Consider the following 13,970-nt stretch of genomic DNA (forward strand, 5'->3'; position numbering starts at 1 on the left):
CAAAGTCACCTCATGGTCTAGATCCTTAACCTCTAGAGTAGTGCGAGTAAACCACTGCATGAACTCTGAGAGTTATGGTGTATTCCCAAGAGGGGGGGTGAATTGGATATTTAAAAAATTCTTTCTAGGTCAATTTATCCCTATTTTAATTCCACAACCAGTGTAACACAACTTAGGATCTTTCTAAACAAGCATGAATCCCACAAATAATAATGTATGCAAATATTTAAAATAATTATATTATTCAGCACAAATTGAACATAAGCATACAAGTGCGGAAAGTAAAGTGTGGTAATTAAATAGAGTAGGGAAGAGGGAGCACAAACACAAAATTTTTAATGAGGTTTGGAAACTCCAGCCTATGTTCTCGCCTTGGGCAAACCACCCAAGGATTCCATTATCCGCTCCTTAAAACTGGAACGGAGCTTCTTATTACAATCTGCTTCTTACCAGGGCGAAGCTTCCCTTTACAATTCATTGCTTACACGAGGTGTTGTTACCTCTTTACAATCCGCTGCTTACACGAGGCGTAATTACCTATTTTCAATCTGCTGCTTCCACACGAGGCGTAGCTACCTCACCAAGGTTCACAATCCGAACCGTATATACAAATGATATAAGGAATGAATTTTTCGTACAATGAAATGCTTCTCAATAAGTTGAGTTGTACAATATAAAAACCTTAATGCACTTTTAAATGATTTATAAAATTTGAAGCTTGGTAGAGTAAGGATATTCCTCTCAAAAATATTTTTCAAGTAAAAATGAGAGAGTTGAATGATTTGCTCAAAGTTACCTTGTAAAACTCAAAATATTTTCTCCAAAGGATTTTTCAAAATGAAGAGTATGAGAATAATATTACTTCAAGATTGACCTTTAAAAACAAATAGCAAGAAGGCTCTCAAGCAAAATATATGGAAGAGAATATATGCTCAAGCCTTACTTGTATAACCCAAAAGAATTTCCCCAAAAAGATTTTCAAAAAGAAAGTGTAGGAGAAAATAGATTTTGATATTCAAAGCGAGTATATAGATGAATAAGAATGAAAGAATTTTCAACAAGACTTTTCAAGTATCTCTCCTATCTTATCCAAGTGTATAAACTTGGTATTTATTGGCAAATTGGAGATATAGCCATTTTATGGCCTTTGGGGTATTAAAATATGAATAGATTTGAAAACTAGCCGCTTTTTGCTCGGACACCCTTCAGTTTTTTAGGTATAATTTTTTATATACAACTTCAAATTGGACTTTCTTGATATCAACAAAAAGCTAAGAGAAAATCCCAAAACTTTTATGTTGAACACTTTTTAGGATAAGGAGTTTTGATTGATAAAATCGCTTATCAATGAGACAGAAGAAACATGAAGGGAATTTTTCTACTGCAGATACCCTTCAGTATTTTGTACATAACTTTTACTATATAACTCCAAATTGAACATACTTAGTATCAACAGAAATATAAGGGAAAATTCCACAACTTTTCTATTGGAAAATTTTTAAGATAAGGAATTATTGATAGAGAAATGTACTCATCAATGCGACGGAAGAAGCATGTAGGGTTTTTTTGAAGAAAAAAAAAAAACTTGTTTTGGAAAAAATGTTTTCATGAAAAGTTTATGCCCCTAAGGTTAATCTAAGGTCTTGGTCATTTTGTAAGAGCTTAAATTCCAATCATATGATTATGTATGCACAAATTGAAACCTAATTACTATTACAACTTAAAGAATAAATAAAATCTTCATGCTTCTGCTCCTTAATACTCCATGGAATACACCATAATTTGTGCTCGATTAGGTACTCCTTGGCTTCCATTTTGCATCTCTCATTTGCACCTTCTGCATCATAAGTCTATTCAAAGACTAAACGCACAAATGAGATGCCGTGATTTGTCATAATCAAAATAGGGATCGGACTCAAAAAGTCAACAAACTCTTTGATGACTCTTTCTCACCTTAGATCAATATCATGAAATGGTTTTGGCTATCTTTCAATTATTGATGAAATGTCCAACAAATTATTGCTTCAAGTTTGGAAAAGTCTTGGTTGACCTTTGTTATAATACTTGATACCAAGATCAAGCATACTCTTCACTATTATCTTAAAAGCTCTGCACTAACATTTTGAACGTATTGGAGTTGAGGTACCAACATACTTATTAAAAATCATCATCTTGAACTTTGAAGGTAGGAGAACCCCTATCACCTCATTAGTTGAGGGAAAATTTGAAACTTGATGATTTTTCTCCTAATGTGATTGATCCTGGATTGACTTTATTATCTTCTCGAGCCAAACATCAATCTTCTAAAACTTCTCTTTATACTCCAAGGAACGAAGTTCTTTGACATCCATGTTGTTGACGTCTTTTGAGCCTGATGCCCTTTTTGCCTACCTTGAAATGGTTTTTGGGGTTTCTTCTTATTGTATGGGTGTTAGAGTTTCTTTCTCTTTCAATGATGTAGCTAATGGATTTGATGTTTGGTTCTATGCTACTGGGGATTCTTTTTTATTTTTATTTTTTGCTGCAAAATGTCCCCAACCATAGCCTCCCCACTTTCATATGAAAAGCTGAAAACTAGTCCATTGGAACCATTGGCTCTTGTGGTGAACCACCTAGGTTGTGCCAATCGAATTGACAAAGGGGAATTGTCTCCCTTTGAATGACTAGAATAAGAATTATCCAATGTTGCCATGATCTTGTGTCACTTCTTTAGACTCGACAGTGGGCACCAAATTGTTGTTGTCGAAATTCATTAGACAGCTCCATAAACTCAATTTATTAAAAAGAAAGTAAAAAGAGGTTGGAGTACCTGACATGTGCTTCGTGGAATCTATTTGATGCTTAAGTTACAGACCAAAGAAGTAATAGAAAATATGACAACAATGTAAAATGTTTGTTGTTGTAAGATGTTTTAACTTCCCCCTTAGGATTCCCTTTTTATATTGAAAGACCCTCTTGGTATTCATTACTTGTCGCCTTCAATCTAAAGAGTGTCATAGGAGTTCCACTCTTTTATTTCTAGTAGGGGTTATGAGCCCTTTATTGACTCTTCTTAATTACTTTTAATAACACCTCAAGGTAACTATTGTAGATATTATTATACTCACCATCAACTAGAACACTACATACTTATAGTCACATTTTTGTAAACCAAACACCTCCTTATGGATTTCTTTTTTAAGTGATATTATTTAAAGATAGGGTTTTACAAACGAACCAAACCGCTTATGGGTGATTCGAAAGTTCGATAAAAATTCATTTACTATATAAAGGATTCGAAGCCTAATTTTGAAGCTTGTTTAATAAACAATTGGACTCGTTTAATAGGCTTTGATTAGATTCACCATGGGCAAGATTAACAAGGCTCAGGCTTGAATGACTATGAGACTAATTTCTCACACATGAAATAATCGACGCGGTTCACCAGTCGGCATCAGCAGATCATTCCATCTCCCTGCACGTGGTTCCAGTTCGTAATCTACTCTTCTGAGCTCCTGCAAGTTCTCTCTCCAGTTCCACCGCAACCGTCTGCTCGGTTCTCCCTGCAATCAGGTAAACGCTGGGGTTTTCCCGCTCCGATCCGCTGCCCTGCGAGTATCCGACTCCGAGGTTGATCTTCCAGTTCTCCTCTCCTCTCCTCGGACTCATATTTCCCTTTCAATTAACCACAATATCTCTATTTCCATGCATCTTTCGTTTCCTTACCTGTCACTGGTTTCAAATGCTTGAATGCAGGTTGCTGCAATTCTGTAGGAGAAAAATTGAGGGATGGATTCTTCTACGATGCTATTTAACGAGCTCAAGGTCTGAATCTTTTTTTTTTTGGGAACATTTGTTTGAATTCGGCTTATTCATTTCCCCCAACAGGCGGCGGAGCCATTTTTCTTGTTGGCGGGTCCCAATGTGGTTGAATCTGAGGATCACATTCTGCGAATGGCCAAGCACATTAAGTCTATTACTTCAAAGTATGCACACTTTCGCCTTTAATTTTTTTTTTTTAATTTTATTTTGGGTGCAATTTCTGTGTTTAATTGCAGATAAGATGGTTTAAGAGCAGATGGGTTTCATCCATGTTTTACTAGCCGTCAGTGTGTTCTACAACTTCAAATTTACCGTTTTTCACTTTTCGGAGAAGAATGGAAATTATGGGGATATCAGGAAATTATGGATTTTTCAGAAATTTAAAATGAAATTATTTTGGTAAATTACTAGTGTATTCATGTCTTGAAAATATTGTTATTAAATGATGACTTGTAATGACGAGGGCATTCTAGAAATAATGAGGGAAAATATTGATCGAAAACTACCTCCCCTTCCCTTAATTACTAGAGAGATGATATATTTTGGTAGGATAGATTTTTCTTTTATTTTTTCATTTTCTGCTCTTCTAGTGGAAAAGGTGATCAATGTGTTTCCCTTTTTTTTTCTTTAAAATCTGACTTATTGATGTCTAATATAATTGAGAATTCTATTTTTGGGATTTTATAGAGTTGGCTTGCCACTGGTTTTCAAGTCAAGCTTTGACAAAGCTAATCGGACCTCTTCAAAATCTTTTCGGGGTCCTGGCATGATTGAAGGATTAAAGGTTGTGGCTGTTTTTATTTTGTTGTAATTGTTGTTTCCACAGTTTGAAATGTCTTCAGTGCAGATTGAATTACACCTTGGAAAACAGGATAACCAGCGGCGTTTAACATTTTGATAATGTAATCCAATGAAAAGTTTTTTATGAAGAGAACATTGGAAATTTTTAATGAAATGTTTTAATTGCTGAAAATGACAGTCATTCTTAGTAAAGCGAAAAAAGTGTTAAACATATTAACATACTACATTCAATGTAGTGTGGGTGCACTAATAGCAGAAATTTTAGGAAGCAGCGACACGAATGTTGAAGATCTTCATATAAATTTAGTGAAAGATTTTAGGGAAAAACACCGATCTCCTTTGGCATTTGGCAAAAATATGTTAACCTAATCCCACGAAGTTTGAAAAATAAACCTCTCTTGAAGTTTCAAAATCCAATAGACCTTTAAGGACATTTAATTTTTGGGACACTTATACGCCCTCCGTGGGCTTGAAGGTATTTTAATTAGGGGTATAAGTATACCAATAGTCAAATGTTTAGGGAGATCCTTTGGATATCTGAAACCTTAGGAGAGATTTGTGTCTTTTTGTCAAATCTCAAGGATGGTCTAGGATTTTTGAAACCTTAGGGGAGGTCCATGTCTTTTCTTCAAGTTTAGTGTCTTTTGTCCAAGATTTAAATATAAATTTTTCAGCCACAAAATGGTAAGCAACTACGTGCTGTATTTCTTGCAACACAGGCATGTAGTATTAATAAGTAGCAGACCATTTTTGTACAAATTTGATTACATGCACACCGTAACAGTGCAACTCAGGAGAGAAACAAGAAACTTCAAAATTGGAGTCATGCATTGAATGCAAAGTGAAAGAAATGAAGAAATCATTTAGGAAACCAAATTTCATATATTTTCATACTTGAGAACCTTTGTATACTTGAAAAGTTAGGGGAGTTCCATGGGATTTTTGAAACCTTAGGGAGACCTATGAGATTTTTGAGACCTTGGCAACTATAGGCAGTCTTGCTATTTATTCATGCAGTATTAATGTGTAACAAACTGCTCTTGTCCATCTTTCATAACATTCAAACCATAACAATGTGGCTCAAGAGATAAATAAAATACTTTAAAATCAAAGTTTTGCACTGAATGCAAAGTAAAATAAACCATTTTAGGAAACCAAAATTCCATATCTTAGCGTATTTGAAAACCTCTATATGCTTTAAAACTGCAAATTTTAGTTTAGTTTGATCTGACAAATGTTGGAATTTTTTTATCCACTACTAAGAACAATACTTGTGCAAGATTTGATAAAAGCACATGCAATATTTTGCTGGAAGTTCAACATTGAACATCATATACAAACTTTTATGTTTTATTAAATGTGCTTTTGATTACTATGTTAGGCTACCTTTTACTAAAATAGGACATCAATTTTTGCTATATTTGTTTATTTATTTTCCAAGGATGTTCCTACATTTTTGTTTCAGATCCTTGAAAAGGTGAAAATAGCATATGATATTCCCATTGTTACTGATGTGCATGAAACTAGCCAGGTAAATTTCTTGCTCACTCTCTGAACCACTTTTCTTTTCTTTTTATTTTATTTTTCTAATGTTTCCTTCAAAATTCAATAAAAGGGTGCTTTAATTTTTGGTTATGCTGGTGAGTTATGTTTTCTATGAGATGCGGAAATCCCCATGAACGATTTTAAGCTTTTCAATGCACAGGTGGAGTCCTGGTTTCTATAATCTTCATGAATTCTATGAATGTTAGAACTTATTTGTATTTTTATTTGTAGCTGACATTTTGTTGAATCATCAATCGGTGGGTATAGATGTGAAATTTTGATGAGTCAAAGAAAAGGAGAGAAGAACAACAAAAGAAGGGTTGATTTCTTGGGACAAGAAAATTTTCTTTTTTTGTTTTCAATGGTTGAACTATTTAGCTCATTTGCAATTTTGAGGGCATATTGATTTGTCCATGCAGCCACCAAAGGAAAACTTGAAGGGCTAAATGTGAAACCAAGAATAATTTGCTTTTGGAGTTGATTGATTTTTTGAGACGTGAGGGGCTGGAATTTAGCATTCCAAGCTTTTTATTCTTTTGCAGTAGTTTATATGGAATATTAGAAACAATTCTCTTTAAGGCTCTGAAGCTCTAAATTCATGAATTATTGTTGTTGCTCATAAGCACTTATATTTAACACGAGAAAAATTTTGGACTTTCTAAAAATTGCATTAATTTCCAACACTTCCTTTTAATGCCCTTTCTACATGCCTATCAATTCTCTAGGACACAAAAAAATCTCTCCTGTGTGAATGCGTTGGTAATAGTGTGAGCCACCTGCTTTATGAATTTGCAATATTTCAAATTTTCAATTGTAATTCACCTCTTCCAACTATTCTAATGAAGTGATGTTTTATGCCAATGTGCTTGGTGTGGTCATGTGTGACATGAAATTTAGTAATGGCAATGGCTGATTAACTATCATCATAGATCCAATGATGATGGTGTATAGCATAGTTATTAGAGAACACTAAAACAAACCACGAATTGGTACAGAAGTTTCAAAATGTGGTACATTTTTGTTTTGGAATGCTAAATATGTTGATCCAAAAATAATTCAATATTTTTCACATAAAAAATTTAATTGGGAATCATGGCATTGTAATTCTATTTTATGTCATTATTAATCTGTTTCACAAAAGAAATCTCTTCTAGATTTCAAAACACCTCGATATCATCACCAAAATATACAAGTGTTGTTACACATTTTTTTTTTACCAATATATCTATAGAAGGATACCCCTAATGTTCCACAATATAGAGCCTGCTGTGTCCTGCGGTCTCGTTCCTGTTCCACAAAATATTCTATGTTCTAGGTAAGATTGGTGTACGACATTGTTGATTGGTAACGTGGTATTAGATGGTGGTGGAAGGAAGGTAAATATGGGTGCTATTTTTAAATTGGATTATGATAAAGCTTAGGATATGACATGTTTGGCCTTCTTATATAGAGTGCTAGAGATGTAAGTTTTTGAGCCAATTTGGAAGAAATGGATAAAAGGTGGTCGTGTTCTGGGAATATGCCAATGATTGTCTATTGCTAGCATAGGGATTGTTTCGATGCCTCTTGTGGGTTGACGTACGAATGCCTTTCTCCTTTTTGTTTACATTTATGGGGGAATTGGGGATGTTGTGAGCATGAATGGACTTTGAGGACCTCTGTGTTATTAAGGGGGTTTAAGGTTGGTAGGTATGAGGTGAAGTGCCCCATTCTTCTATATGCCGATGACACTATTTTTCTCTTGGAGGGTTGGAAGAGAGTTTACATTTCTTTAGGGGGTGTTATAATACCTTTGAGCTTGAACACAAAGCAATGTGTGATTTACCTTTCCCTTCAGGGTTTGTGTGGCTCTTGTCATGGACTCTTCCAAACAAGTTAGCCTGTGGTTACTCGATCAAACCCGGATACATGAGCATCATATAGATGACACGAGCCAAGGAGGGAATATCTAGAGTAATATCACAAGGAACCAAGAGCACGAATGGGGCAAGAGTTGTATACGTAATAGACATCTACAAAGCAATAGCGCACACAACAAACATGCTCACAATGCACATGTATGAAAGGGTATGCTTATATCATTCAACATGATAACAACATATTCATATACTCAAAAGTTTAGATTACAATGTAAATCCATGAAGTATTACATATAGTGTCATTATCCCCCTTTGTGATCCCCTTATTCTCCCCCACTCAATTTGTTGGCATCCTCATCAACTTGCAGTCTAAGAAGTCCTCAATCTTTTGTTCAGAATGTGGCTGGTATTCGGCTTTTTCGTGGTGTCTCAGAATTTAGGAAGTCTTGAATATTCTGCATGGAATGCTGAAGTTCGGTCTTCTCCCATTGATTTCTTCTTATCCCAACACTTTCTTTTGATTAGGTACTCCTGTTTTTTGATAACTTGCTTCCTTGATGACTTTGTACACAGGGATTTCTTCAACTTCTTTTGTTGTAGCCTGCTTCCTTGAAATGGGCAGTCTCCTTGCTTTCCTTCAGTTTCAATCTCCTGCATCTGCATGGTACGACTTCAAGTTGGTAACTTGAAAAACTGCCTAGATTGGTGATTCAATGTGGTATGATGCAACTTTTTCCATCACTTGGATTGGTTCTTCATACTTGCATGAGAGCCTTTAAAACATTTCTCATGATGCAAGTACCAAGTCCCCAACTTCTACCTGTTGTGGATGTTGCCGCCCATTTCTTTGTGCATTTTGAGGGTTTATTAAGATAATATTCACCTGCATTTTTTCTCCATTCTTTTGTAAAAGGACATGTTTTTGGACTTTTTCCATAGTATGGGTCATTGAGGGTGTGTGGCAAAGCTGGTTGTGACCCATGACAATCTTGAAAGAGCTTTTGTTAGTCATGGAAGCCTGCTGAGGGTTAAAACAAAATTGAGCTACATCAAGTAATGAAACCCAAAGCGTTGCATATATTCTTATAACAACCGGTTAAAGTGTTTCGTTTGACCATTTGTTTGTGGGTGGTAGCTTATGGAGCGGTTAAGGCTTGTTCCCATGAGACAAAAGAGCTCGGTGCAAAACATTCTCGTAAATCTGGCATCTTGTTCACTAGTGAGGCTCTTTGGAGCTCCCCAATATTTCACCGCATTTTCTGAAGAATAGCTGAGCTGTATTTTTTTGTAAAAACCAGCTCAAAAGTCCTATACAATTACTACTAAGATAGCATCATAGCCTTTAAGTTATGGAAAGGAAGTTATGGAATCCAAGGAAGCACTCTCCTTCAGTCTTGCATTCTAACAGCTTGGTAGTCTTTTGCCTTTTGGATTTATCCTATTGACATATTAGACTATATTTTTTGTATATCTCATCTCATCCTCCTCCATTTTTGGGCAATAATGCCCTTGTCTAATTGGGAATACATTCACTGCTGACCCAAATGACTCACTCACAAGGTGTTATGACATTCCTTAGAATCCTTCTTATGTTCCCCACTCTAGGCACATACAATTGTTGCCCTTTGTCATGAGGAGATCGTTTCGGAGTTGTCGAGTTTTTCCCACTTTAACCAATATCATCAATGCTTTGGCTTGATGGTTAGTACTCAGGTGTTTCTTGCTGAACCATAGGGACAAATTTTAGCCGACAGTGCTGCTATAGTTGATGGCGAACTTATTTTTGGAAAAACTGTATTAGTCGCTTATATGCCATGAAAAGGTTACGACAATGAAGATGCGATACTCATTAGCGAGCGTCTGGTATATGAAGACATTTATACTTCCTTTTCACATATAGAAATATGAAATCTAGACTCATGTGACAAGCCAAGGTCTTCAAAGGATCACCAATGAAATACCTTATTTAGAAGCCAATGTACTCCGCAATTTAGATAAAAATGGAATTATGACTGATCAATGATGTAACGCTGCTAGCATGGTTGTTAAAACTGTGATCTGGATTGAATGATTGTGGGATCCTTCATTCCTACTTTACCGAAACAATCCTAATCCACATAGGATTGCAAATTGGTAGGATTGCTAAGATCACATTAGGATCGTAAGATCCTATGATGCAATACATTTTTTAAAGATCTTTACCTAATTACTTGCACAATAGGCTTGATGATTGTCCTAAGAAATGGACAACTTAGGAAGTGATTTTAACTAACATTAACAAAATTGTGGACTTGAAAATTTGTTTCAAGGTTGACGTTCATTAGGTGATTCAAACTTCAAACATCATTTTTAAGGTTGAAAATGATATTCACTACACTAATGTATTTTATGCTAATAATGATGATGATAACGATGGTTTAAATGAAGGGTTGGATTAAGTCTCCTATGATTATCTAGGTGATACTAACAAACCAAATAGTGGCTTGAATGTTAACATATATGTTAATAAGCTGATTGTTAGATGAGGGCCCTGCCAAAATGCTACTTGTTATTTTCCTAGTCATGAACACTTGCTAGACATTTTTTGTTTAGGTTTATTATATTTGAATTTATGATAACATATAAGTGCATTTTGTATATCTGCTTTATATCTTTAGTAGAATCTTATGATTCTCAATCTAGTCGTCTGATTTGATCTTGCAAACCCTTGTAGCGATCCCATGTAGGATCTCAACTTTAACTACCTTGTCTACTAGTTGATAGGTGGTTGACAAGTTTTAGTGCAGCTCTTGAGCTCAACTTTTTGGTGTCTACCCCTTGGTTGGCCTTTTTTTTTTTTAATAGGAAAAAAGATTCATTCAATAAAGATAGAATTTACAAGCGGGATAGATGACATCTCCTTAACAAAGTCAGATAATCCTCAGGAAAACCAAAAAGAAAATTGTAAAAATAACCAATGACAAAAACTCAGGGCACCCTTAGAAGAGACTTCCAATAGTGCTAAACTTCTGCAACACACATCGCCTTGAAATTTCCATAGCCCATACACCATAAAGAAGCCATGAACAGAATCTTTTCCCGCACCAACCAATATGATAACTTCTTCCTTGCAAATATACACCCATTACGTTCCTTAAACACTGCAAATATAGCACAGTTACATAATGCAATTCCTTCCTTCTTCCTTCCAAACCCCACAAAAGAAATTGCCAAGAGCTCCTCTACCGTTCTAGGACAAACCCAGCTTTCTTCAAAGTAATTGAATAACTTGTTCCAAACCTTCAATGCATAATGGCAGTGCGGGAAAAGGTGTGAAACAGACTCTGAACAGTTAAAGCACAACATGCAAATATCAGGAAGGAGAGTCTTTAAAGTTCTCCTCATCCGCAACAAGTCATTAGTATTTTTCTTATTAAGCACAACCACCAAAGAAATGCTTTGATTTTAGGGGGCATTTTGACCTTCCATACAACCTTGTAAAGTAGAAAAGAGGAATTTGTTTGGACCAAGATTTCAAAGAAAGATTTACAAGAATAGACTCCCTAAGAATCCAACAACCAATATCGACAATCATTTTTAGAGGATACCTACAATTATTCAACATAATCAATAAATAAGATAACTCAGTAGTTTCCCTATCATTCAAGGCTCTTCTGAAATGGAAATCCCAAGAGGGTAAAGGACCGTCCAAGCCTACTCTAAACGAAGAAATGAGATCATTTGCCCTGACCTGAATCGAAAAAGGTGAGGAAAATAGGTGGACAAAACAACATTTCCCATCCATAGGTCTTTCCAAAAACAGATATTACAACCCTTACCCAAACAAATTTAGTATGGGGAATAAAGAGAGGGTAAATTTGAGATATAACTTCCCACAAACTTTACAAAGAGTATTAAAACCCAAATTAGTATCCCATCCATTCCCACCAATTCCAAATTTACTTTTGATACTCTATGCCACAATGAAGAAACCTCTAGCAGGAACTGCCAGAGCCACTTAGCTAGAAGAGCCATGTTTCTAGACACCAAATTTCCAAGACCAAACCACCACCCTCCCTCTTAGTCCTACAAACCACCTCCCAACTCACCCAATGATCCATAGAACCCGCTACTCCCGACCAAAGAAAATCTTTCATAATTCTCTCAATCCTACTAGTGACTCCCATTGGAATTTTAAAAATAGAAAGAAAATTTCACAGAATACTAGAAATGCAAGCTTGAATTAGAGAATCCTCCCTCATGAAGAAAAAAAAGCCCCCTTCAACCCACCTAAATGCCTGGACACTTTCTCCACCATAGGATCCTGAAAACTAGATGATCTAGGATTACCTCCCAAACCCCTAGATAGGACATTGGCCAACCCAGCTCAACGCACCCAACTTCCATGGCTAAATCCCTAAACGCTCTGCAGGCACGTTAATAGCTGCAATACCACTCTTATCCAAGTTAATCTTAAGCCATGAAACCTTTTCAAAGATTTTAAGGAGCCCTAAAGTATTAATGAAAGAAGGCTTATGATCCTCTAGAAAAAAACATAGTATCATTCTCAACATGAAGGTGTGACACCATGATCTCCTCCCTACCCACTTTAAGGCCTTTCACTAAACCTCTATCCACTGCCCTTTCTACCATTCTACTCAAAACATCAGCCACTAGCACAAACAAGAGCAGAGAAAGAGGATTTCCTTGTCTAATCCCCCTCGTGGCCTTGAACCAAGATTTAGGCTCACCATTCACTATCACCGCAAAATTCACATTAGACATACAACATTTCATCCATCTACGCCATCTATTTTGAAACCCTTTCCTCACAAATATCCTATCCATAAAGTTCCAACTCACTCTATCATAAGCTTTTTTCGAAGACCGACTTAAAAAGCAAGCCCCTTCTTCTTCCTCCTTATATCCTCAATGGTTTCTTCGCAATCAAGATTGCATCCACAATCTGTATACCCCCGACAAAAGCACTTTGGGCTTTAGAAATAGTCTTATCAAGCACCACACTTAACCTTTTAGCTAGCACTTTGGTGATTATTTTATAAACACTTGAAACTAGACTAATTGGTTTACAGTCAGAGATTTTGATAGACCTACTTTGTTTAGGTACGAAAGTTATAAACGTAGAATTAATACTCTTACTTAAAACCCATTCTAGAAGGGGAGCTTAGGCGCAACGGTAAGGTTGTCGTCGTGTGACCTGGAGGTCATGGGTTCGAGGCATGGAAACAACCTCTTGCAAAAATGTAAGGTAAGGCTGCGTACTATAGACCTATCATGGTCCGCCCCTTCCTCGGACCCCGCATACGCAGGACCTTTGTGCACCGTGCGGCCTTTTTTTTTTTTATACTTAAAACCCATTCCAATAGAATTCATTGAAAACCTTCATTTGGTCATTCTTCACCACAGCCCAACAATCTTGATAAAAAGTTAAATTAAAACCATCCGGCATAGGAGCTTTATCCCTTTCCATCCCAGAAATTGTAGCCCTAACTTCTTTTTCCTCAAAAGGTCTCTCTAACCAAGCTATCTTATCAACAAGCAAAGGATTATTCTAATCCTTCCACCATTGGTCTACTCACATCCTCTTTAGTATATAGATTATAATAAAAATCAGTGATCTTAGAGGCAATTACATTAAGATTTGAGATAAACCTCCTTATCCACAGTCAAATTCTTCCTCATTTTTCCATTGGCTATCCTATGGAAAAATATAGAATTTCATTCACCATCTCTAACCCATTTAAGCTTTTGTCTTTTGCCTCCAACTTCTCATATCCTTAAAAATTAGCTCTTCCAATTCGTTCTTAAGAGAAACTTCTTTAACCTCTTCCCCCCTATAAAATATCACTCCTTCCTCTCTAACTCTTCCAACTCTCTTAAAATAATAGACTTTTTACTCCTAATGTCTCCAAACACCTCCCTATTCCACCCTTCCAAATTTTCTTTCAACCTCTTCAACTTCTT

The 13,970-nt window shown here is 35.9% G+C and overlaps 1 protein-coding gene across 8 annotated transcripts in view; it reads left to right on the top strand.

Annotated features, from left to right (window-relative positions):
* Window positions 1-3,379: 3,379 nt before the first annotated feature.
* Window positions 3,380-13,970, top strand: part of LOC131143775 (2-dehydro-3-deoxyphosphooctonate aldolase) — a 65,640-nt gene continuing 55,049 nt past the window's right edge. For 3 of the 8 annotated variants that reach the window (XR_009133671.1, XM_058092089.1, XM_058092093.1), the window contains exons 1-5: window positions 3,380-3,552; window positions 3,736-3,804; window positions 3,868-3,965; window positions 4,489-4,585; window positions 6,068-6,133. Coding sequence is in view for 6 of the 8 variants with exons in the window: in XM_058092089.1 (XP_057948072.1) it covers window positions 3,769-3,804; window positions 3,868-3,965; window positions 4,489-4,585; window positions 6,068-6,133 (297 nt within the window). In the remaining 2 variants the exon portion in view is untranslated. Of the gene's footprint in view, window positions 3,610-3,735; window positions 3,805-3,867; window positions 3,966-4,488; window positions 4,586-6,067; window positions 6,134-13,970 lie in introns of all 8 variants that reach the window. The other 5 variants (XR_009133670.1, XM_058092091.1, XM_058092090.1 and 2 more) reach the window with 3 other exon arrangements.

Source organism: Malania oleifera, chromosome 12 (genome assembly GCF_029873635.1).
Source record: "Malania oleifera isolate guangnan ecotype guangnan chromosome 12, ASM2987363v1, whole genome shotgun sequence".
In the NCBI taxonomy this organism is placed as follows: domain Eukaryota; kingdom Viridiplantae; phylum Streptophyta; class Magnoliopsida; order Santalales; family Ximeniaceae; genus Malania; species Malania oleifera.